A 25,903-nucleotide genomic window follows, 5' to 3' on the forward strand; every position below is an offset into this window, starting at 1 on the left:
ATAGAGCTCCGCTGGTACAGCAGAAGAAATTTAACTTCACAAATGTGCAAATTTTGATCACATGATGTTTTTAAGTCAATGGATTCGGTAAGGAAGCAAAGGACGGTGGGTAGGGGGGAAAAGAGACACATGAAAGATCTTTTATAGTTCGTGCGTCTCGTATGTGGCTGCTGCTCCTTAATCTTTGCTTTCTGAAGATTTTATTCGGTTTCTGGTGACCCAATGTTCAGGCAAACCTGCTCCTCTTAGCGGGGGCAGAGGTCGCTGGTTTGGAGAGCACCAAATGCGGCTGCCGCAGCTCCTCTAGTCAGTCAGGTGTCGCCATTTTAGCGGAAACGAGCCTCGACTGCTGCTGCTCCTCTAATCCGACAGATGTCGCTCTTTTAGCGGGAACGAAGAGCGGCCGCTCCTGCTCCTCCAATCCGACAGATGTCGCTCTTCTGGCGGGAACGAAGAGCGGCCGCTCCCTCTTCAGTCCAGCAGGTGTTGCTGTTTTAGCGGGAATGAGGAGCGGCCGCCGCTGCCGCTGTTTTAGTGGGACAACGTGCGGCCGCTGCTGCTCTTCCAGTCCGGCAGGTGTCGCTGCGGAGGACATGCGCATGCTCAATGCTCGCGTCCCGGTTTCCATGAAAGCCGCTGCGGCCTCGGGAATTATCTGGGCTGAGCCGGGATTGGGGACGGGGACAGAGTGAATGGTCCGAGGTGAGCAGTCAGTTATCATTGTGATTTTCGTAGTAGTCTCGGCTTCTATCCTGTCCCTGTGAAAAGCTCCAATTATCCTAACCTGGGGGAAATAAACATTTGGTTTAAATTCTAAAGCAAAATACTGCGGATGCTGGAAATCTGAAATAAAAACAGAAAATGCTGGAAAAACACAGCAGGTCTGACAGCATCTGTGGAGAGGAAAACAGTTAACGTTTCGAGTCCGTATAACTCTTCAGAACGGTTTAAATCATAGATCGGATGGTGAGGATTGGAGGTGAAACCTAGGAATGAATAAGAAATGGGCTGGTCGACGGGAAGTGTTAATTTCAGAGGTGAGGAAAGGACAGGCCCCATGCAATCCTGGGCCCAGGGGTCAGTGGTGAGAAATTTCCTGTTAGTCTATATTTAGAGAGTGAGCGCTAACCTTAATCAATCCATTCAGAGATTTCCGTGTAGGATCCAATTTAAATGATTCCAGGTCTTTGATCACTTACGGAATTTCCTGACATCTGTCCTAAAAGTATTCGTCTCCTTTATCTCCATTCTTTAATGTCGAATAATCTTAAGGGTTAGCATTTTTTATTTCTATCCCTTATAGATATTTTGTAGACCTTGATAAAATTACCTCTTGGCCTCACTCTCAGCCAGACACATCTTCATTGTCTTCAGTAATCAAATGTGTCTCTTATTTCTCGGTGATCAGTATTTTGGGTGCACTGAGGTTTAATTATTATGTTCTCTGACTTGTATTATATCATTTTAGCAATGTTGTTGAAGTGGCCTGTTAGCTTTGATTGGGGTTTTGCCTTAGTCAGGATTAGACAATGCCTTCATACATTTTGAGTGTTGTATCTACTAAGACTCTTGTATTTCTTTGAACTTCACAATTAGCTATTACTCACAAGTCCTGTGACTGGGCACTGCAGGGATTGGAGTATGTACTGGATGTGAGTGATATCATTTGACTTTTTTTTATTTCATAGAAAGTGGGCAAGGCCAGCATTTGTTGGCTGTCCCTAATTGCCTTTGAGAGCAGTTAAGAATCAACCACATTGCTGTAGGTTTGGAGTCAATTGTAGGCCATTAGTGAACCAGATGGGTTATTATAACAATTGATGATGGTTTTATGGTCACCATTACTGAGACTTGATTTCAATTCCAGATTTTTTTCAATTAATTGATTTAAAATTCCACCAGCTGTTGTTGTATTTGAACTATGTCCACAGAGCATTCGCCTAGACCTCTGGATTGCTAGTCAAGTGACATTACCTCCATCCCCCATTATAATTTAGAAGTTTCCTTTTTATACAGTTTAGTTCTGTATTTGTTTGCCATCATTTAAAAAAAAAGGCACTTTTGCCTGATTTTGCACTGCGACTATCTAGAATCTCTAATGGTTTTATTGTAAGGCGATACTTAGCTATTTTAACGTTATTCATGGAGTAGTTGTCATCTATTTTTATTCTTCCTTTCATAGCACTTTCCATTTGTCAGCATTAAATTTTTATTAATTTTTTTTGCTTTTTTTCACACATTGTCCAATTAATTGTGTAATTTATTTGGCTGCTTTTTTGAAGGCTGGTTGGGCATCATCTATAAATTTGACCACTTTATTTCTGATTCTGGACTGTAGGACATTTATATAAAAACAGTAGTGGTCCAAACATTAAGCCCTGAGGCCCTCTATGCAGTTTTTGTTGTCCTAACAAATCAAGTGCCCCTTTATGTCTTTAGGAAAGGGTAAAGAAAAAAAGGGAAGCTTATGACAGACACTGAAGGCTCAGTACTGCAGAAAACCAAAAAGATTATAAGAAATGCTGGGGTGAAATTAAGAATAAAATTAGGAAAACAAAGAGAGGGCATGAAAAAAATATTGGCATGTAAAATGAAGAAAACCCAAAGACTTTTGATAAATACATAAAAAGCATGAGGATATTGAAAGAAAGAATGGGACCTATTAGGGACCATAAGGGTAACCTCTGTGTGGAGGTGGAGGGCGTTGGTATGGTTCTTAATGAATACTTTATATCTGCTTTCACAAAAGAGAGATGATACAGACATTGTAATCAGGGATGGGGGTGGGGGTGGTATGAAATAGTAGATGAAATTACCAAATTGAGAAAGGAAGCATTAAGGTACTTAACTTTGAAAGTGGAGAAGTCTCCAGGCTCAGATGAAATGTACTCTAGGCTGTTAGGGAAAGAAGCAGAAGCTCTGACCATCATTTTCCAATTCTCTTGTGACTAAAGGTGTGGTATCAGATGACTGGAGGACAGTTAACTTACCATTTTTAACAAGAGAGAAAGGGATAAACTGAATAATTACAGTCAGCCTAACCCCTGGTGGGAAAATTATGTGGAAGAAAATTTTGAGTGACAAGATGAATCTTCATTTAAAAAGACACTGATTAATCAAAAGTAATCAGCATTGATATTGAATTTTTTGAGTAGGTAACAAGGAGGGTTGGTGGGGGTAAATGCATTTGATGTAGTCTAAGTGAACTTTAGCAAAGCTTTTGATAAGGTCCCACATGTAGACTAGTCATGAAAGTAAAAACCTATGGGCTTGAAGATAAAGTGGCAAATTGGGTCCAAAATTAGCCTAGAGGCAGGAAGCAAAGGGTAGTTGTCAATGGGTGTTTTTGTGATTTGGAAGGCTGCTTCCAGTGGGGTTCCACAGGGCTCAGTAAAGGATCCCTTGCTTTTTATGGTACATGTCAATAATTGGGACTTAAAAGTAGAGGCTATGATTAAGAAGGTTGCAATTACACAAAATTGGGTGTGTAGTTATGATGGAGTTCAACCTGGAGAAATGTGAGGTAATGTATTTGGGGAAGGCTAGCAAGTCAAGGGAATACACAATAAATGTAGGATACTGAAGTGTAGAGGAACAGAGTTGGAGTGCTTGTCCGTAGATCCCTGAAGATAGCTAGACAGGTAAATAAAATTGAATGTAAAAACAAGTGGGTTATGTTAAAACTTGTATAAAACACTGTTTCAGCCTCAACTGGAGTTTTGCAATGAGTTCTGGATGCCACACTTTGGGAAAGATGTGAAGGTATTATGAGTCAGATGGTTAGCTTCGATGGTTAGTGCGTGGTACTAATAATGCCAAGGTTGCGAGCTTGATCCTTGTGCTGGCAGAAGCATGTGTTCCGACTGAAGTAATACCAAATTTTAGGGGAGGCGCTAGTATAATGGCAATGTCACTGGACTGGTAGTCCAAGGGGCCTGGGTTAATGGTCTGGGGACACAGGTTCAAGTCCCACTGCAGCAGAGGTGTCAGCTGTGGCTCAGTTCATAGCACCCTCGCCTTTGAATCAGAGGGTTGTGGGTTCATGTCCCACTCCCGGAAACCAAGAACTGTGATTGTACTCGAAAGAGTTGCAATCTGTGACTGTTGATAACTCGAAAGAGTTTCCCACTGCAGGCAGCTGATGGAATTTAAAACTGATGGGGTCGTTGGCTGGATGGCTAGCATGTGATGCAGAATGATGCCAACAGCCTGGGTTCACTCCTCATACTGGCTGTGGTAGTTCATGGAGGCCGGCCTGCCTCAATTTACTCCATGCTTGTGGAATATGGCCCTCAAGCTATAGATAACCAATTGTCTCTCTCTCTCTTTGAGAGAGATGGCTGTAGTCCTGTGTGGACTATGGCTAATTATAGAAGGCATTAGAAAGAGTGCAGAAAAGATTCACAAGAATGGTCCCAGGAATGAGGAGCTTCAGTTATGTAGATAATTTGAAGAAGTTGGTACTGTTTACCTTGGAGAAGAGAAGGTTGAGAGCAGATTTGATAGATGTATTCAAAATTAAGGGATCTGGACAGCATAGATTGCAAAAACTGACCCCACTGGTAAAATGATTGAGAGGGCACAGATTTATTGTAATTGGCAAAAGAAGTAATGGAGCCATGAGGAAAATCTTTTATACACAGCCAATGGTTAAGACCTGGAACGTACTGCCTGGGTGTGCAGTGGATGCAGGCTCAATCGAGGCATTCAAGAGGGAATTGGATCAGTAACTGAAAAGAAAAAAATGTACAGGGTTACGAGGAGAAAGCAGGGGAATGGTACTAGTTGAATTGCTCATTCGAGAGCCAGCACAGACACGATGGGGTCGAATGGCCCCCTATGCTGTAACAGTTCTTTGATTCTGTGAAGTGGTCAAGAAGGCTTATGGAATACTTGCATTCCATGTCTCAACTAATAAAAGCAAGAGCTGGGAGGTTATGCTGGTATTGTACAAAATTTAAGTTAGGCTACAGTTGGAATACTGTGTGCAGCTCTGGTCACTGCATTATAGGAAGGATGTGATTGCAGTAGAGAGAGTACAGGGGAGATTTCTGAGGAGGTTGCATGGACTGGAGAATTTTAGTTATGAGGAAAGATTGGACAGGCTGGGGTTGTTTTCTTTGGAACAGAGGAGGCTGAGGGGAGACCTAATTCAAGTGTATAAATAGTGATGAGTCTAGATAGAGTGGATAGACCCTGTTCCCCTTGGTTAAAGGTCCATAATCAGGGGGCATAGATTTAGGGTGGGCAGTTTCGAGGGGAAACTTTTTTCACCCAGAGGCTGGAGGGTGTCTGGAACTCTCTGTCTGAAAAGGTGGTCGAGGCAAAACTCATAAAATTTAAAAAGTACTTGGAAATGCACAAATTGACAGCTGAACGGCTGATTGTCGGCTGGTGTGGACATGATAGGCTGAATCCATGCTATAAATTTCTGTGATTTCCAAAAGACTTACAAGAATGGCTCCAAAGTTGAGGGACATCAATTATGTGAATAGATTGGAGAAGCTGAGACTGTTCTCCTTGGAGAAAAGGAGGTTAAGAGGATATTTGATAGAGGTGTTCAAAATTATGAGGAGTCTAGACAAACTAGAAATAAATTGTTCCCAGAAGGGACTGAGAACCAGGACACAGATTTAAGGTGATTGGCAAAAAAACCAAAGATGACATAAGGAAAAATTTTGCTGCTCAGCAGCTGGTTACAATCTGACATTAGGCTGCATCCTCTATTGCTTTTTGTACAACAGGAGGTTTCACAGTATTAATTATCTTTTCCTTTGAGCCGTGGTAAATTGAGTTATATGGAAGTAACTCTTCACAGTGACAGCACACCTGCACTGTACAGAGAACAGTGTAGCATTCAACATCTATTGGCTATTTCTTATCTCTTCTATTAGAGTGAATGAAAGGCTAAGATGTACTTGCAAGATAATATTTCTAATCCCAGAGGTACTGTCGGCATAATTAAAGGACCATATTAATCTGCTTTGTATATACTCTCTACATAATTTGTGGTTCCAATGTTAGTGGAGAGGAGAAAATAAATAGAAATTACCAATTTTAAAAAAATTATCAACTTCTTTTGTTCCATAACACAGGACAAAATGCTAACGGTGGGCCAAAGATAGTGGAAGATACTCAAGAATCCACAGTTGGAGGGTTGTAGCACTGACGATGGTTACAGAGAGAGGGAAGGGTGAGACCCTAAAATGATTTGAACACTAGGATTAGAATTTTAAATTGGTTCCTGTTCACCAACACCAATATAGATCAGTGAGCTGGACTTTGTATGGGTTCGGAGACTGACTGCAGTTTTTGGGGTGACCTGAGGGTTATGGGGGGGGTGAAAGGTGGGTGTCCAGCTTAGAAAGCATTAGAATAATCCAGTCTGGAGATGACAGTGGCATCCCTGAGGGTTCTGGCAGTAGATGGGTGGAAGTAGAAATAGACTCTCATTGTGATGAAGAGAATAGGGGGCCAGAGCTCTCATTGAATTTGTGAGCAGTCTTTTTCAAACAAACCAGATGGCGAATGGAATCTGTGGCAAGGATCTAGAGTTTCCATGGATCCAATGGGAGCCAACAGTCTACAAGTACCTTGTTCAATTTGCCATTCTTTGTGTGAGCATCCATGACAAATATCAGCAGGATATTTAATTGCAGGCTGTAAGATCTGATGTCTACATATTCAGTTCTAGCAAGAGTCACTAGGTGTCAATGAAGAATTGGTATAGTGTCTAATATTTTCTACCTGCCTGGCATGGAAGGCTGGAGCTACCACCAGCCTGGCTGAGATTAGATAACTCAGTACAAGCATTCCAGGAAGCTTCACAGAAGCCTTCACTAAGCCATGTGGGATATGTGACCAAAAACTCGATTAAAGAGGTAGGTTTTAAGAAGTGAGAGGAAAGGGAGGTAAAGAGGCGGAGAGGTTTATGGAGGAATTGCCAGAGCTTAGGATCCAGGTTGTATGCAAGGTAGTATTTTACCAGCTGTTTTTTGAAAGATGCTGATGTAAGGAACTAAATGGCTGTGATTTTATTTTCATTCCTATAAAATGCAGCTAAATAAGCATGCAGATTAGAGTAAATCTCTTGATAACAGTGACTCAGTTTATATAACAAACCAAATATAGATTGGCATACAGTTCTGTGTCTGGTTTCAGTAGACTTGTACAACATGATTTCTACGGAGGTGGGGTTGGGAAGAGCTTATCAACAGCATCACTGTAGTACAGGCATGTGGTCCTCGTGTTGAGCCTAGAGAGATCATGAATGAAAAGATCTTAAAGGTTAATGTAACAGTTGTCACACAGCATCCATGCATGCATGCTTCCCAGCAGTAGGAGCTCAGGGTCACTGGTTTTCAGTCTGCGTGGGATCCCTCCCTGACTTATGTTTGTCCTCATAAGAGGTAATTATAGTGTTCAACCATTGCCTTAGCTGAGATTAACTTGGCATCCCAGCCTGTGTAAGAATGGATGTGTGTGTAAATATATGTGTAATTGTTAATCAACTGTGAAACATTTTCTTACATTAAAACATGTCAAAAGTAACTCTCATGCTCTGAAGCACTTTCGGATATCCAGAGCTTGTGAAAGGCACTGTATAAGTGCAAGATTTCCTTAAATGCTGTGTTACAGATTGGAAGGTCTGAGGACTTTATCTACAGGACTGCAAAAATAAGACCAGAAATTGCTATAAATGGAATTTGGTTTCTTACTTTACAACAAAAAAAGACAACGAATTGGGTAGGGGTAGGTGGGTTTATTTGTGGATTGCCTTGTATATGAGAAAATATGATAATTGATTACATGTTGTATGATCTGATGACACGAGCTGTGCTTTTGTCACTCAGCCCTTTGTCAGTATTTGAGTACACTGTCTATTACCACCATGAAGAGTGAAAGAATTTGGCCAATGCCCTGCTCATAGAATCATAGAATAGTACAGTACCGAAAGTGGCATTCAGCCTTTCCAGTTTGTGCTAACTCCTTTGAAGAGAAATCGAGTTAGTTCCACTTCCCTGCCCTGTTCTTTCATCATATCACTTCAATTTTTTCTCCTTGTAGTATTTATCTATTTCCCTTTTGAAGTTTAATATTGAATCTGTATCCACACCACCTCATCAGGCAAGATGTTCCAGATCCTAACGACTCATTCTATTGTTAAAAAAAGCTTTTCCTCATCTTGCCTTTTTTGCCAATCATCTTAAACCTTTGTCCTCTTATCAACCGATCAACCACTGGAAACAGTTTCTCCTTATTTACTCGATCAAAACCTTTCATGATTTAAATACTTCTATCAAAACTCTTCTTAGCCTTCTCTGCTCCAAGGAGAATAACCCCAGCTTGAACAATCTAAGCACATAACTGTAATTCCTGATCCCTGGAGCAATTCTAATAAACCACATTGTACTCTCTCCAAAGTCTTCACAGCATCTTGTGCGTACAGCTACTGAAAGAAAGAATGAGAGACAGCAACTACTTTTTCTGGTTGTGGCTTATGCATAATACCTTGCCAGGACCCAGGAGCAGGGACTGTAATTGGACAGGTGATTGATTAGTCATGTAGCAGGTTTGAAGTTGTAACCATAACCAGTGAACTAAGTTGATGACTTATTGAGTTTAACCTGACCACACTTCCTTATTAGAGATCTTTGCAGTTAGATCTTGAATTCAATCTGCGCTAAGGCTTATGACATCACAAGACTAAACTAGAGCCCCTGCTTGTACCGGGTTAGCTGATCTCTATTAGGATAGCATTTGAGATATCAAGATAGAGACACAGTATATCATCCCAGATTCTCTCATCAGTAACCTTCTACCTATGGGGAGGTGAGGGAAGTTGGGATTTGTTGCGAAGTTTATATCCCCATAATTCTATTTTGTGTGCACATTTGTTTTAATTCTATGGCTGAAGTGTATCCTTGTGTTCCAGGTTGTTGAACAGACCATGTGTTTACATGACTGTACCACTGATTTTCTGTGTTACCGACACTGACTTCACTGGGGAATGCTCCAGACATCAAATTACAGCCTTGTGCTGGCAGTACAATTCCTTCTCATGATCTACGACCTGTTGGCCAATTCCTTTTCTGAGCTTATATTCACGGAGCCAGTCATCCCGCTGATAATGTTCATGTGAGTGTGTGTGTGAGCATGAGAAGGTATTTATATTACAGAATTACAGAAATGTTAACTCTTATCTCGGGTACTCAAAAAAAAAAAGCATTCTCTATCTCTTAGTAACATTAAATGTGAATACACCTTGCAGTTCGGCCTGTGATATAGAAAATCAAAGGTTGTTTACCACAGTTGAACAAAGCTTACAAAATTCAATGAGATGAGAGATCCCAATGCAATTATTATATTTGTTACCAAGTCTTTAATTCTTTGCTTTATTCTGAAAATCATCTTTGTGGTTTTTACTTATTTTGGAATTGAATTGCACAACTATTTTAAGACATAAGTCTGGTTTAATAAAAACATAGTTGTGTCATCTGTGGAAGCAATTTTCCCCACAATTGAATTTGCAATCACCTAGGAAAGAATGTGGATTTGATCCCAACCCATAGATACAATACTAAGCCCACAATAAGACGAATTTTAGATAACCAGGAAGTTCTCATAAATAAACATGAAAGATATATAGATGTTGTGATTTTAAATGTGATAATACTGCCTATCATCTGTAACCTTGTTTGATAATGTCCTGCTGCATGGGCCTTCACCAGGCTTTTCTACTTTAAACATTTACCAGGGTGCAATGGAACCTCCTTATAGCTAATAAGTAGAAGATATGTTGGGAAATAGAGATCTAAGATCAAACCACATTTTCCTCCCAACCAAAACATGTTCGGTAGAGACAAACAGCTGCGTACAGAGTGAAAATCTTAGTTCTTTCAATTAAAAATATACTCGCTCTCCTCCAGTTCCTCCATTTGCCTTGTAGATAAAGGTAGTAATGCGAGACTGTACAAATCATGATTAGCTAGATTCTTATGACTGCAGTATAGAATCATAGAATGAGGCCATTCAGCCCATCATGCCCATGCTTGCTCTTTCACCTTGTCCCTTTCCCCCAACTTTTCCATGTAGGCCTCCAGTTTATTTCCTTTTCAGATAATTGTCCGATTCCTTTTTGAAAGCCATGATTGAGTCTGCCTCCACCACACTCTGGCAGTGCATTCCAAATCCTTACTGCGTGAAGACGTTTCTCCTCCTATTGCCGTTGCTTCTTTTGCCAATCTATGCCCTCTGGTTCTCAATCTTCCTGCCAATGGGAACGGTTTCTTCCTATCTGCTCTGTCCAGACACCTCTAACACATCTCCGCTCAGCCATCTGTTCTCCGAGGGAGCTACTAGCTACATACGGGTTGATGAGGCACTATTCACAAACTTAAATTTGACATTATTTGTAAATGGGGAATAACTGGCTTCCAATACTATATTCCAGTTGCCATTCAACTTGTGTGAACCTAGACAATTAATTTTACCAGGTTATTAAATCAAAGAGGGCATCACTGTTACCCTGACATAATATGATTGGGGCTAACTGGATAGGGTTTAGGAGCCATGGTGGGTTTCCCCTTCCTAATCTGGTGGGAGTGAGACCAATTTTGGACCTTGAATATTACCCTAGCTGAGATCAGCACTGACCAGGGATCTAGCCTGTATGGCTCAGTATTACACAAGGCACTGCATTTACCCATTTGATCACTTTCAAACACACTGTTGCCGATTTGCATTTAAAAGGAAAGTATGTATTGATTGGCATTGTTACTGCAGAACTGCTATAATTAGTCTGGGAACTTTTAAAAACAAAAGTCTCAATGTTTTTTTCTCTTTCTTCAGTATTCAAGACATTGGAATCCTCTTCAATATTATCATCATCTTCCTAATGTTTTTCAACACATTCATCTTTCAAGCTGGCTTACTCAAATTGCTGATTCACAGGTTTACAGGAACCATTGTTGTCACTGGTATTTACTTTGTTCTGAGTGTCAGCTTTCATGTTTGGATTCAGGTACGCAAGCTTTATACAAAGGAAGAAATTGTAAATATTGCATTTGAGTGAATAACAAATTACTACACTTCCAAGTGATTCATTGCATGTGAAACTTGAAATGTGTTGAGATGCTGTACCAATGCAATCTTTCATTTTTTTTCTGGGGGGGAATCCATAATTATACCTTTCTAGTTGAATATGACTAATCTTTTAGTAAGTAGTGAGGATAGGAAATAAACACTTTAATTCAAGGCAGAAAACATTGGAAATTAATGAGTAAGTCAACATCCAAAAGAAATCAGAGGCATATGAGGATTTAGCTGATCTCAACCAAAATGGTGCTGCAGTTGCCCTTTGGGCCCTTGAAAGGAAGATTAGCCAGGTATTAAATAACCCTCCAAGACACCTGCTTGCGCGGATGCCTGGTTATGCTACACTTCAATAATTTACCAATACACAATCTGGGCAAATACAAGAGTCAGTACCCTCAGTAGGGAAAATGAAACAATCATTTCCCTGACATTTGCCTGATCACAATTATCTGCAATTAAAGGGGCAAGTGACTAACCTGCTCTCATCCCAATCAGTGCTGGCTGAAAGGTGTTTGAAAGCAACTTATTATTTTGCCTTTTTCTCTGTAAGTTTTTGCTTCTGCTTAATTGTCCCCTACACAGCATGACTGAGATTTGGAATTCTTGTTTCCTGCCAGTTTTCTGAGTCCTTTTCTGAATGGGTTGATTCTTTGCCTGGCTACGGATCTTTGATACCCTTGGTTTCAGATGGGATCTGAGATAGTGAAAGTTGGCAGGCTTTTCTGTCATGTAAGAAACCATCACAGAGCCCAAATGGCATCTTCACTCAACTCCACTTCCAGCAGTGATTGCTAGATGTCAGTCACAAGCAGAAACACTGATTAGCTTTCTCCCCTTGAGCCATTTGCAATGTCTTTACTGGTGCACCACAAATATCAGCTAGTTTAGCATCGGCTTTGGGTTCAAAACTGCTCCTGAGCTGTTTTAGGTCAGCTATTCATTAAATAGTAGAGAAGCTAGTATTTTTATTGAGAAACTCAGATGAAATGCCAAGGCAGCTGGTGCAGGATACCACCAATGTTGAAAAAAGAATTACAGCTGACGAGGTAAGTCACAGAAGTGATCAGATGTCAGCATTTTGTGTTTCAAATTGTTAGGTTATATGAAGAGAGGAAGGTTAAGGAGTTTCACAATTTTGAAGTCCAGGCAAAAATGAGAAATAATGCAATGCATCTTTATTTCAACATGGTGGAACCATAATAGTATCAATAAAATGGATCAAAACAATGCACCACACAATAGTAATACAACGTAAATATGCTTAGGTTCTTTTAAATGATTTTTTTTAATCTAGGGGAATTTGTTGTGCAGTGGTTTTATAGTTCATTGAGATCTGTCCTGACAGTTAGAATGCTTGAGATAGCATGGATTTTTTTGCAGCTAGTGATTCTGTAGGAACTGCCTGACAAATTTTATTAGAATTCTTTGGGGAGGTAACAAGCAGGATGGATAAAGGGGAACCAGTAGATGTCATATATTTGGATTTCCAAAAGGCGTTCGATAAGGTACTGCATATAAGGCTACTTAATAAGATAAGAGCCCATGGTGTTGGGGGTAGTATATTAGCATGGATAGAGGATTGGCTAACTAATAGAAGGCAGAGTTGGGATATGGGGGGCATTTTCGGGATGGCAACCTGTAACTAGTGGAGTGCCACAGGGATCAGTGCTGGGCCCACAATTATTTACAATATATATTGATGACTTGGATGATGGAAGTGAATGTACTATCGCAAAGTTTGTGGATGACGCACAGATAGGTGGGTAGGCAAGTGATGAGGATGACACACAGTCTACAGAGGGATATAGACAGATTAATTGAGTGGGCAGAAACTTGGCAGTTGGAATATAATGTGGGAAAATGTGAGGTTATGTACTTTGGCAGGAAGAATGGAGGAGCTGAGTATTATTTAAATGGAGAAAGACTGCAGAAAGCTGCAGCACAGAGGGATTTGGGAGTCCTCGTGCATGAATCCCAAAAAGCTAGTATACAAGTTCAGCAGGTAATAGGGAAGGCAAATGGAATTTTGGTCTTTATTTCAATGGGAATGGAGTATAAAAATAGGGAAATCTTGCTAAAATTATACAAGGAACTAGTTAGACCACACCTAGAATACTGTGAACAATTTTGGTCCCCTTATCTAAGGAAAGATTTTTTTTATTCATGGAATATGGGCCAGCATTTATTGTCCAGCCCTAGTTGCCCTTGAGAAGGTGGTGGTGAGCCGCCGCCTTGAACCACTGCAGTCCATCTGGTGTAGTTAAACCACAGTGCTATTAGGGAGTGAGTTCCAGGATTTTGACCCAGCGACAGCGAAGAAACGGCAATATATTTCCAAGTTAGGATGGTGAGTGACTTGGAGGGGAACTTCCAAGTGGTGGCGATCCCATCTAGCTGCTGCCCTTGTCCTTTTAGATGGTGGTGGTCGTGGGTTTGGAAGGTGCTGTCTAAGGGGCCTTGGTGAATTCCTGCAGTGCATCATGTGGTGGTACACACTGCTACTACTGTGCGTTGGTGGTGGAGGGAGTGAATGTTTGTTGATGTGGTCCCAATCAAGCGGGCTGCTTTGTTCTGGACGGTGTCAAGCTTCTTGAGTGCTGTGGGAGCTGCACTCATCCAGGCAAGTGGGGAGTATTCCATCACACTCCTGACTTGTGCCTTGTAAATGGTGGACAGGCTTTGGGGAGTCGGGAGATGGGTTATTCGTTGCAGGATTCCTAGTCTCTGACCTGCTCTTGTAGCCACAGTATTTATATGGCTAGTCCAGTTCAGTTTCTGGTCAATGGCAGCTCCCAGGATGTTGATAATGGGGGATTCGGTGGTGGTAATGCCATCGAGCATCAAGAGACAATGTTTAGATTTTCTCTTGTTGGAGACTTGCCTGACACTTGTGTGGCGCGAATGTTACTTGCCACATGTCAGCCTAAGCCTGGATATTATCCAGGTCTTGCTGCATTTTGACATAGGCTGCTTCAATATCTGAGGAGTCATGAATGGTGCTGAACATTGTGTAATCATCAACGGATCTCCCCGTTTCTGACCTTATGATGGAAGGAAGGTCATTGATGAAGCAGCTGCAGATGGTTGGGCCGAGGGCACTACCCTGAGGAACTCCTGCAGTGATGTCCTGGAACTGAGATGACTAACCTCCAACAACCACAATCATATTGCCTTATGCTGTGTATGACTCCAAGCAGTGGAGAGTTTCCCCCTGATTCCCATTGACTCTAGTTTTGCTGAGGCTCCTTGATGCCACACTCGATCAAACGTAGCCTTGATGTCAAGAGCAGTAACTCTCACCTCACCTCAGGTTTTCAGCTCTTTTGTCCTTGTTTGAACCAAGGCTATAATGAGGCCAGGAGCTGAGTAAACCTGGTGGAACCAAACTGGGCAACAGTCAGCAGGTTATTGCTAAGCAAGTGCTGCTTGATAGCGCTGTTGATGACTCCATCCATTACTTTACTGATGATTGAGAGTGGACTGATGAGGCAGTAATTGGCCCAGTTGGATTTGTCCTGCTTTTTGTTTACAGGACATACCTGAGCAATTTTGCATATAGCCAGGTAGATGCCAGTGTTGTAGCTGTACTGGAACAGCTTGGCTAGGATCTGGAGTACGAGCCTTCAGTACTATTGCTGGAATATTTTCAGGGCCCATAGCCTTTGTACTATCCAGTGCCTTCGGTTGTTTCTTGATATCATGTGGAGTGAATTGAATTGGCTGAAGACTGGCATCTGTGATGCTGGGGACCTCCGGAGGGGGCCAAAATGGATCATCCACTCGGCGCTTCTGACTGAAGATTGCTGCAAATACTTCAGCCTTATCTTTTGCACTGATGTGCTGGGCTCCCCCATCATTGAGGATGGGGATATTTGTGGAGCCTCCTCCTCCAGTGAGTTGTTTAATTGTGTACCACCATTCACGATTGGATGTGGCAGGACTGCAGAGCTTAGGTCTGATCCTTTGGTTGTGGGATCACTTAGCTCTGTCCATCACTTGCTGCTTATGCTGTCTGGCATGCAAGTAGTCCTATGTTATAGCTTCACCAGGTTGACACCTCATTTTTAGGTACGCCTGGTCTGCTCCTGGCATGCCCCACTGCACTCTTCTTTCAACCAGGCTTGATCCCTGGCTTGATGGTAATGATAGAGTAGGGGATATGCCAGGCCATGAGGTTACAGATTGTGTTCGAATACAATGCTGCTGCTGATGGCCCACAGCGTCTCATGGATGCCCAGTCTTGAGTTGCTAGATCTGTTCAAAATCTATCCCATTTAGCACGGTGTTAGTGCCATACAACACGATGGAGGGTATTCTCAATGTGAAGACAGGACTTCGTCTCCACAATGACCGTGCAGTGGTCATTTCTAACGATGTCCTGCTGGTGGGCAGGACATACCCAGGGATGGTGATGTCTGGGACATTATCTGTACATGACATTATCTGTACAATAGGATTCCGTGAGGATGACTATGTCAGATTGTTGCTTGAGAGATTGCTGTGAGACCACTCCCAATTTTGGCACTAGCCCCCAAGGAGGACTTTGCAGGGTCGACAGGGCTGAGTTTGCTGTTTCTGGTGCCTGGGCCAATGCCGGGTGGTCTGTCCAGTTTCATTCCTTTTTCGAGACTTTGTAGCAGTTTGATACAACTGAGTGGCTTGCTCCATTTAAGAGTCACTTGTAGGCCAGACCACGTAAAAGGCATTGTTGAACCAGATGCGTTTTTACAAATCATTAGCCTTTTAATTCCAGATTTTTATTGAATTCAAATTCCACCATCTGCTGTGGCGGGATTCAAACCCAGGTCCCCAGAGCATTGCCCTGGGTATCTGGATTACTATTCCAGCGACAATATCACTATGCCATTGCCTTCCCCTAGATACTAAGATATACTGGCATTGGAGGTAGTCCAGAGAAGGTTCACTAGGTTCATCCCTGGTATGGAGGGATTTTCTTATGAGGAGAGGTTGAGTTGGTTGGGCCTGTACTCATTGGAGTTTAGAAGAATGAGAGGTGACCTTCTTGAAACATATAAGATTCTTAGGGGGCTTGACAGGGTAGATGCTGAGAGGTTGTTTCCCCATGTGGGAGAGTCTAGGACCAGAGGGCATAATCTCAGTAGGGGGTTGCCCATTTAAAACAGAGAAATTTTCTCTCGGAGGGTAGTGAATTTGTGGAATTCTTTACCACAGAGAGCTGTGGAGGCTGAGTTGTTAGGTATATTCAAGGCTGAGATAGACTGATTTTTAATCAGTAAGGGAATTGAGGGTTATGAGGAAAAGGCAGGAAAATGGAATTGAGGGTCATCAGATCAGCCATGATCTCATTGAATGGCGGAGCAGACTCAATGGGTCGAATGGCCTACTTCTTCAAAATCTTATGTTCTAACTTTCTTGCTGTTGATTAGGGTGGATTAAAGAATATGGCATGCATTTCAGATAGGGTAATTCTGTCATGCACGGAGACAAACCTAGGGAGGGGCCATGTGCGAAGTATAGTAGATAAATCATGTAAGTACAACAAAAGCCATTCAGCCCATTGAGCCAATACTGGCCCTTTCAAAGAGCAATCCACTCCCCTGCACTTTCCCCATATCCCTGCAACTTTTCTCTTTCAGGTATTTTTCAAATTCCCTTTTTAAGGATACTGTTAAATTTGTATCCACCACCCCCTCCCCCAAAGGGAGTGATAAGAGGAAATGTGTATCGAGAAGCAGAGAGCCATGTTACAAATGGGTGGCAAAGACTAAGAGGAGAACTAGGAGAGACTAAGAATGAGAGTAGACGAGGGAGAATAAGAAAGAAAGAAAGAAAGACATCCATTTATATTGTGCCTTTCATGACCATAGGACATCCCAAAGCACTTTACAGCCAATGAAGTACTTTAAAGTGTAGTCACTGCTGTAATGTAGGAAATACACGAGTCAAGGACAGATCCCGTTTTTGGGGATGAGGGCAGCAGAAAGAAAAAGATTGGGAGTATAGCTTACAGTTCATCCATCAGAATTCCTTTTATTCCTAACATTGCATTAGTAACTTGCTGTATCTTACTGCTATTTATTCTAATTGTAAAGAAATCTGACATTTAGATCAATGAGGATAGGTTAAAACTAAGTTTTGTCATACTTTTTGGACAAGATACAAGAATGTGGTGGACATCCACACACTCTCCATTTGACAGTATCATATTTACAAGATAATTGTTGACCTTGGTCATGCAATTTTAGACTTGGTATGAAGAAGGCAGAGGCTTCAGCTCATAGGAAACTTAATTTGCTTTGAATGTGGGATGCACTGTTGGGAGAAAGCCTGAACAGTAGCAGCTGCACTGGGGCTCTGTTTGACCATCACAGATGTTGGCAATGCTCATGTTTTCTGATATGCATGTGCTGAAAAAGGTCAAGGGGATTTGGCTTGCTTATAACTGGTAATCTTATTAGCTGATACGTAGATGTCATGTTGTTAAAAGCATTACTAAACCTGTTTGCAAGTTGTTGAAAATGGCTATGGGAATTGCTAGAAATAATTTCCCTGAGCTGCTTAGTCTTATTCATCTTCAGTGTCCACTTTAATTCCCATTCCTATCAGAATCTGCGATGGTGGAATATGCGTAGGTACGTGTGGACAAGTGGACTTCAGGCACTTTTCGTCTTCCAACGATTTGGTAAGTGCGCTTCTGGTTACTTTTTTATATTGTCAAGATTGCCTACATTTTTAAACATTCTTTTGTGTACGTGCTGACTTTTATTGAGGTAAGATTCTTTCAACGCTGGTCATTCTTCATGTGCGAATCCAGACAGTGATTTTCAACAAGACACTTAACAGCAAAGGTATTACAGTTGAATGTTCTCAGCCAAATGCAACGGGGGACATTGGCTAACAATCAGGAGCAAGAAACCTGGCTCCTTAGCTCAGGATTGCTGAGGCCAAGTGCAGTGCCCTATTGTGACACACTGCTTGATTGCACCTAATTTGACATTAAACTAAGGTTTAATTCTGAGTTCTTCCATACAGTTCACTGCTACATCAGATTCTACTAAATAATTGGAGAGGAAAGAAAAGGACTGTGAACTCATTGTGGATGTAAATAAATAGAGCATTGTGGACAGTGCCAATTCACTGAGGCATGAAAGAGGGTGAAATATGGGACATGGTGTGGATTCGCCCCATATGGGAATTATTCAACCTTACCTTTGCTGTCAGGGGAGTGGTGGAATCACAAGATGGAGCCAGATGGACCCATATAGGAATAAAAGGAAATTTGAAAACAAGTCAGTGTACACTTCCTAATGGTTAGCTTATGAAATGCCATTGGGCAAAGGCACGGGAAGTGGTGTCCTGTTTTTATCCTGAGCCAGGGAACTATGTGTAGCAGACAAGTATAGAAAATAAAGCTAAAATTGATTTTAAAATTGTTAATACTACTTAACTGGCATCCATGATCGTAAGATGCCAACTGCCAGTAGTCGGCTTTTGGATTCTGCATCAGTAAGGTAGCCCCTCCTAATGCTTCCTTTGTTTGAAACTGAGATTGAAGAAGCCACTCTATGGAGCAATGCAGGGTATAAACATGTATCCATTGTACTTTATTAGTACTGTATGTGTTTCAAAAATGTTTTTTTTCTTACAATCTCCTCAGAAATCTAAACGGTTTTGCAGGATTTCTGAGACTGTAGTACAGAGATTGATTCAGCCTGCCACTTCTGTCTTGTCCTCCAGGGACTTTGAACTTTTTTTCAATCTGGGTGCCAGATGCACATGTCAAAACCAGTGGGTGGGTCACATTTTATTTATGCAATAATGCAGACATCTATCTAAAAAATGAGAACTGTCTCCCAATCCTCCTTTCTTCCGTCCATTCTTCGTTCTTTCCCTGCCCCCTAGCCCATTCCTAGTTCTCTCCCTTCCCCTCATTGACTGGTTCCCCCTCTCATCTTCCGATTTTTTTTTTCTTTCTTTTCCCCGCCCTCCCCACCCTTTCCTGGTCCTCTCTCCTACTCTTTCCTTTGACCCTGCCTGTTTGTCTCTGTTCTCTGCTTCACCCTTTACCCCGCCTCACTCTTTAGGCTGTTATGCATTCTTAGAAATATTTGATTATAATCCTCACTTCAAAAGATGTTTGCTTCATGAACATGGGGAGCAGAAGAGTGCTTTAGCAGTTCACAGATGCTGTGCATGAAAGACGAGTAATTACTTTATCTTTATTGGGATGTGGGCCAGCGTTTATTGCCCATCTTTAATTGTCCTTGAGAAGGTGGTGGTGAGCCACCTTCTTGAACCACTGCAGTCTATGTGCTGTAGGAACACCCCTTCAGGAGGGGAGTTCTAGGATTTGGACCCAGTGACAGTGAAGGAACGGTGATATATTTCCAAGTCAGGATAGCGTGTGGCTTGGAGGGGAACTGCTAGGTGGTGGCGTTCCTATGTATCTGTTGTCCTAGGTGGTAGAGGTCGTGAGTTTGGAAAGGTGCTGTTGAAGGAGCCTTGGTGAGTTGCTGCAGTGCATCTTGTAGATGGTACACACTGCTGCCACTGAGTTGGTGCTGGATAGGGTACCAATCAGGCGGGCTGCTTTGTCCTGGATAATGTTGAGCTTTTTGATTGGAGCTGCAGTCATCCAGGAAAATGGAGAATATTCCATCACACTCCTGACTCGTGAACAGGCTTTGGCAAGTCAGGGGGCGAGTTACTCGCTGCAGAATTCCCAGCATCTGACATGTTCTTGTAGCCACAGTATTTATGTGGCTGATCCAGTTCAGTTTCTGGTCAGTAGTAACTCCCAGGATGTAAATAGTGGGGTTTCAGTGATGGTAGTGGTATTAAATTACAAGGGGCAATGGTTAGATTCTCTTTTGTTGGAGATGGTCATTGCCTGGCACTTGTGTGGCACGAATGTTACTTGCCAAATAATCAGCCCAAGCCTGAATATTGCTGCACTTGGACACTGATTGCTTCAGTATCCGAGGAGTCGCGAATGGCATTCAACGTTGTGCAACCATCCGCAAACATCCCCACTTCTGACCTCATGATGGTGGGAATGTCATTGATGAAGATGGTAGGGCCTAGGATACTACCCTGAGGAACTCCAGCGATGTCCTGGGACTGAGATGATTGACCTCCAATAACCATAACCATTTACTTTTATGCTAGGTATGTATGACTCCAACCAATGGAGAGTTTTCCCCATGATTCCAATTGACTTTAGTTTCGTTACGGCTCCTTGATGCCACACTCGGTCAAATGCTGCCTTGATGTCAAGGGCAGTCACTCTCACCTCACCGTGGGAGCTCAGCTCTTTTGTCCACATTTGGACCAAGGCTGTAATGAGGTCAGGAGCTGAGTGGCTCTGGTAGAACCCAAACTGAGCATTAGCGCCACTTAATAGCACTGTCACCAACACTTTCCATCACTTTCTGACACTGTTCCCTCAAAATCCTGTACTCCAGGCTCAAGAATGTTACAGAGATTGAAGGTGCTTTGCTTTGCTATGCTCAGAAACACAAGTGAGGAAGGATCTGCCTCTTGTATTCAATCAACCATCCTGTTCTTTTTAATTACAAAACTTTTTTCAATTCATAAAAAGAAAAGCAATTTTTTAAAAGTTAACTGAATTAATTTAACAGTCATCTTTTGCCATCCAATGTATTACTGAACTACAAAGACACAAAGTTCCAACTTAATTAAGCTCTTGGTCTGTGACCTCAGCTGAGGTGATCATAGGGATGCTACTTTTGGCCTTTGCGTCCATTGGTCAGGGAGGGGAGAAAAAAGCAAAGTTCTTAAAGGCTATCCTATGACCTTATTGGAAAGTGCATGTGTGGACATGTGGAGTGGGCATGGTCAGACTTGGATATGAAGTCCTTGATCAGCCCGCTGATGCTTATTAACAAAGAGTGAGGAAAGGTGAAAAATTAGGGAGCTGGGTAAAGCTTTCTTTCTGTAAATCCTTTAAATTATACTATCTCAATTTCTATCATTTCCTGCTTTCTGGCAGTAAGTAATACATTTGCTGGTTTTTTGAAGAATGGTTTGTATGCAATTATATGTAATTTATAATTTTTCTGCTGAGTCAGAAATTAATAAATACTGAATATTGCTTTTGTTATCTCCCTATATTACATATAAGGCCCAGTACAATGCTTGACCTTTACTTCCAGGCCTCTGCTTGCCCCATAAATCAGCAGCAACCCCTCTCCTCCCCCCTTTTCACCGCTCTTCTGCCAACAGTTAGCTGATACACAGCATCTTCCCAGAATGACATAACTAGAGTGAATGATCAAAGGTTTGAAATTATATCATAATACATTACCACTAATGACACACAGCAGCAGATTGTATTACTTCACTCCATGCCTCCCCTGATACTTATATATCCCTCTACTCAATAGTCTGACCTCCGCCTGGGTACAGTTGTAAAAGCCACCAAGCATTCTCCAGTACCACATCAGAGTGGTCTTGAGTTTAGACAGTGAGTATTTCAAGTTTTTTATCTTTGGAGGACACCATAGCTAAACATAAATTTGATCCTGCCCTTCCTGCCATTTGCACTTTGTAACGACAATCGGAAATTATTTGGCCTCAGCACTCCCAGGCTACGTGAATGTTGAGGCCAAATCCAATAGCCTGATCAATTAACTTAGCATGGATCAGGAACTGAACCTGGGGCTTCCTAGTATGTAAAGTTTTGTGTTACACATAGTATGAGAAAAGCCTTTGATCTGTTTCTACAGATACCTTGAGCCTGTTGCTGTAGAAGGTTTCAACTATAATTCCATCAAGCACTAACCTGAAACTGTTTGATTTTACCACCCTCCAGCTGCTGTTTTATACTATTACTTTTACAAAAGAACTACCCTCTGCCTTGGAGACCCTCGATTATATGAGGACTCAGAATGGCTCCGAAATGAATTCTTTCGTGTCCGAAAATAAGATGGCAGAGTGACAAATGCAGTGACACACAACATTAAAAATGGACTATTACATGGATTTTTACCTGAGTAAAAAGACATTTTTTAATTTGTATGAATTTTCTAACTATTTTTGAAAAAGTATTCTTTGGGGACTGCTGCACACTAATATGTTCATATTATTTCTGAACTCAAGCAGTAAGAGGTGGAAATTCTAAGCACTTCACTGCTAAATCATGCAGTTGCCATTAGTTCTTTCTGTCAAAAGGGTATTAATTTTGCTCAAATCTCACCAAACATACAGGTTTTCTTTACAAAAGCAAAACACTCTGGATGCTGGAAATCTGGGGCAGGATCTTCCGGTCGGCGAGCGGAGGTGGGGCCTGCTTGTCAATGCATAAAATGACGCGGGATGACGTCGGGTGGAACTCCCGACGTCACCCTGCGTCATTTCCATTTTCAGGTCGGTGGGGGCGCAGCCGTGTCAGCTGCGTGCCCGCCGACCTGTCAACGGCCTATTGAGGCCATTGAAAAACGAATTAAGGTTGTTAATGGACCTGCGTGTCCAATCTCAAGGTTGGCGGGCAGGCCAGGAGCCCTGGCGGGCTTCGGAAAAAGCATGAAACCTCATCCATAGGCGGGATGAGGTTTCATGATGGTATTTAAATTTTTAATAAAGGTTTCAATTAAAGTTATGGACATGTCCCAACTCATGTGACAGTGTCACTTCAGGAGACATGTCAGGGAAATTTTTCTATCATTTGTATTACAATTTTTAATTCGGAGACGATCTCCCTGAGGCAGCATTTAGCCTCAGGGAGATCTGTGTGCTCTTTTGTGCACGTGTGTGGAAGAACGCACTCCCTGCTGAGGAAATCCCCCCCTCTACCCGCGTAGGGAGCGCATAGCGCTTGCTGGTGGACGTCACACTGGGTGCGCCTTAATTGGCCTGCCCACATAAAATGGCGCTGCGCCTCCGATTGGGGGTGCCGGTTGGAGGCGCACCCGCTCCTGCACTTCCCCCGATGGGGGGAAAGCTTTTCCCCTGAAATAACATCAGTAAATACTCAAGAGGTTAGACAGCATCTCTGGAGAGAGAAACTGAGTTAATGCTTCAGGTTGCTGACCTTGCATCAGAACTCTCTGCAGATTTTGTTGTCAGCAATTTTCCCCCCCTTTTGTCACTATATTTCCCTGAAGACACTTGCTCTTGCTGGGGTACAGTTCTGTGGCAGTGGTAGTTCTCTACGTGGCCGTTTTTCACGAGTGATCTAGATTAGTGAATGTCAATACTGCTTGACTACAGAGAGCATCATAGCACGTGCCATTCATGTCTTCATCCTAAGAGGTGGATTTGAGTTTTTACATTTACTCATTAGGGTAATTACTAATGACATCACTTGATGCTCACACATTTACTTTTCAGCAGCAGTTCTAGTTGATCAGGATGGGAATGCAGAGCTTTTTTATTTCCCTAGACCAATGATAGGCTATAATAAGTTAACTCAGTACATATGGAGTTTAACCTGCAGCTGTACTTGTCTAACTTGATTCTACACTGTGTTGTGAAGATTGTGATGTTTGTCTTTTAATTAGTGTTTTGAATGTATTAATATCCAGTATTAAAAATGAACAAACACTAATTGTGGTCATTTTAAAGCTTTAATATCACTCAAGGTTTCTCACTAAGTGTCCATACACTTGCGGATCACTAACTGATGGAAAGGGAAAATTTCAGTTACCCAATCCAATATTTTTAAAAAAAAAGAATCTTCACTTGGGACATAGGTATATACTCATATATTTCTACCAATTCTCCCACATGATTTTTAGGTATGGGGGGGGGCATCACACTGGGTGGGCCTTAATTGGCCCGCCCACGTAAAATGGCGCTACGCCTCCGATTGGGGGTGCCGGTTGGAGGCGCACCGCTCCTGCACTTCCCCCCTGATGGGGGGGAAAACTTTAAAAGGGTCTGGGAGGAAATAACATGAATTTTGCAAGATATCCCACAGGAGGAACAGCCAATCGATGGGAGGTACTGCACACCTTTATTGACTCAGAACTGGCATAATGAGCTGTACTTTTGGAATGTGTTTCCACCAGCAGCCCTACAAGACAGGGGGAGGTACCAAAGATCCAAGTACACTATATGGGACAAAGGTGGCCAAGTCTCTGAATTGGCAGAATAATCTGCAATTGTTTTTGAGTTTTTGCTCTCTACTTTAATTGTTGTATTTATGTATTTAGAACTTGGTTTTTAAAATATTTTTACTTTTTATATTTTTGAATCATCATGAAAGAAATGATACTTGGGTTTCTTCTGATGTACGATTTCAATTCTGACTTTGTTTGCATTTTATATTTGAAAAAAGTATTTTGTAGGAATATTAAATCCTATGCATATTTCTTATATTCTTAGCCATACATTTATTTTAATAATGGCAATTTCATGTAATCTGTCAATGACTGCACTTTGAAACATTTGTTTTAGATCTTTTTTTCTAGCAAATCTGTGTAAAATGGTTGGTTTTGTATTACCTATGTAAAGAAAATGTTCAAAAGTTTTACTTGAATTTTTTGTCACTAATTTCCTTGTAATGAATTTTGTAGTTTAGTGTTGTTTGGCTTTTTGTTTATGCAGCCCAATAAATTAGACATTGTTCTATTCTTGTATTCTGTCCCATTTCATTGGCAGATTTAGTCATTATGGTTTGGGACTTTTAAACACTTGCAACTGCTGAAAGAGAGGATGTATATTTTGGGTTACTTGACTGGAGATTAGTTGGCCTGATGCTGCACACTGGAATCTGTAGTTCTCATTTTGTTTCTTGTTTGGAAAGAGGCAAGTACCAAACATTAGATCAACTTTGTTAAATTGAAACAATTGATCTAATTTATTTATAATTTACAGAAAGAAAGATATTGGGCAAATGCTATTCAGCACAAGTTACAACAAAAGGATCAAGGATCTGGAAGCAGTTCACAAAGGACTTATTACTATTAAGGAACTAGGCAAACTTATGGGATTAAAGGCTGACAAACCCCTGGAGCTGATGGCCTGCAGCCTAGGACCTTTAAAAGAAATGGCTGCAGAGATAGTGGATGCATTGTTTGTAATCTCCCAAAATTCCCTATAATTTGGAAAGATCCAAGCAGATTGAAAAACAGCAAGTGTAATGGCCCTATTCAAGAAAGGAGGGAGTCAGAATTAGGAACCAAGCCACTTATTAAAAAATCTGTCATTGGGAAAATGCTGGAATTCATTGTTAAGGAAGTAGTAGCAAGACTTTTAATACAATCACAGTCAACATGGTTTTGTAAAAGGGAAATCATGTTTCACAAATATATTAGGATTCTTTAGGATATAACAAGCAGAGTAGATAAAGGGGAACCAGTAGATGCTGTGCTTTGGATTTTTAAAAAGGCCTTTCGATAAGGTGCCTCATAATTATTGCACAAGAGCCAACGCCATTGGAGTTAATATTAGTATGGAGAGGATCGGCCAACTAATAGGAAACAATCTGGACAAAGGGGAATCAGTGGAGAAGAAGAGTTGACGTTTCGAGTCCACAATGCTGCCAGACCTGAGTTTTTCCAGGTAATTCTGTTTTTGTTTTGGATTTCCAGCATCCGCAGTAGTTTTTTGTTTTTATAAAGGGGAATCAGTGTTGGGTCTCAGCTATTTGCAATCTAAATTATTTATTTGGATGAAGGAACATAATGTATTGTGTCAACATGAAGTTTGGCTGCAAAGATAGGAAAGCAAGTTGTGAGGAGGACACAGTCTACAAAGGGATATCGGTAGGTTAAGTGAGTGGGCAAAAATTTGGCTGATGGATATATGTGGGAAAATGAGGTTATCCACTTTAAGAATAGAAAAGCTAAATATTATTTAA

The 25,903-nt window shown here is 41.6% G+C and overlaps 2 protein-coding genes across 5 annotated transcripts in view; one reads left to right on the forward strand and one right to left on the reverse strand.

Moving 5' to 3' along the window:
• The window catches only part of LOC144684798 (lysosomal membrane ascorbate-dependent ferrireductase CYB561A3-like), a 198,751-nt gene that overhangs the window by 42,766 nt on the left and 130,082 nt on the right, over window positions 1-25,903 (reverse strand). The window lies entirely within an intron of this gene.
• Window positions 552-24,672, forward strand: tmem138 (transmembrane protein 138). Of its 4 annotated transcripts, XM_078549016.1 has the most exons (6): window positions 552-702; window positions 6,096-6,193; window positions 8,936-9,138; window positions 10,852-11,023; window positions 17,686-17,761; window positions 21,914-24,672. In XM_078549016.1, exons 3-6 carry the CDS (start codon window positions 9,011-9,013, stop codon window positions 22,024-22,026), a joined length of 489 nt encoding a protein of 162 aa, XP_078405142.1. In that variant the 5' UTR covers window positions 552-702; window positions 6,096-6,193; window positions 8,936-9,010; the 3' UTR covers window positions 22,027-24,672. The 4 variants fall into 4 exon arrangements, with proteins under 4 accessions (XP_078405142.1, XP_078405144.1, XP_078405145.1 ...); XM_078549018.1 differs by lacking the exon at window positions 8,936-9,138; XM_078549017.1 differs by lacking the exon at window positions 6,096-6,193 and having other exon boundaries at window positions 574-702.

Source organism: Cetorhinus maximus, chromosome 9 (assembly GCF_964194155.1).
Source record: "Cetorhinus maximus chromosome 9, sCetMax3.hap1.1, whole genome shotgun sequence".
In the NCBI taxonomy this organism is placed as follows: Eukaryota; Metazoa; Chordata; class Chondrichthyes; order Lamniformes; family Cetorhinidae; genus Cetorhinus; species Cetorhinus maximus.

Coding starts and splice junctions, on each gene's coding strand:
- tmem138 (XM_078549016.1), top strand. CDS start 9,011: ATGCTCCAGACATCAAATTACAGCCTTGTGCTGGCAGTACAATTCCTT. Junction 9,139..10,851: donor ATCCCGCTGATAATGTTCAT/GTGAGTGTGTGT, acceptor CTCTTTCTTCAG/TATTCAAGACATTGGAATCC. Junction 17,762..21,913: donor TTTCGTCTTCCAACGATTTG/GTAAGTGCGCTT, acceptor ACCACCCTCCAG/CTGCTGTTTTATACTATTAC.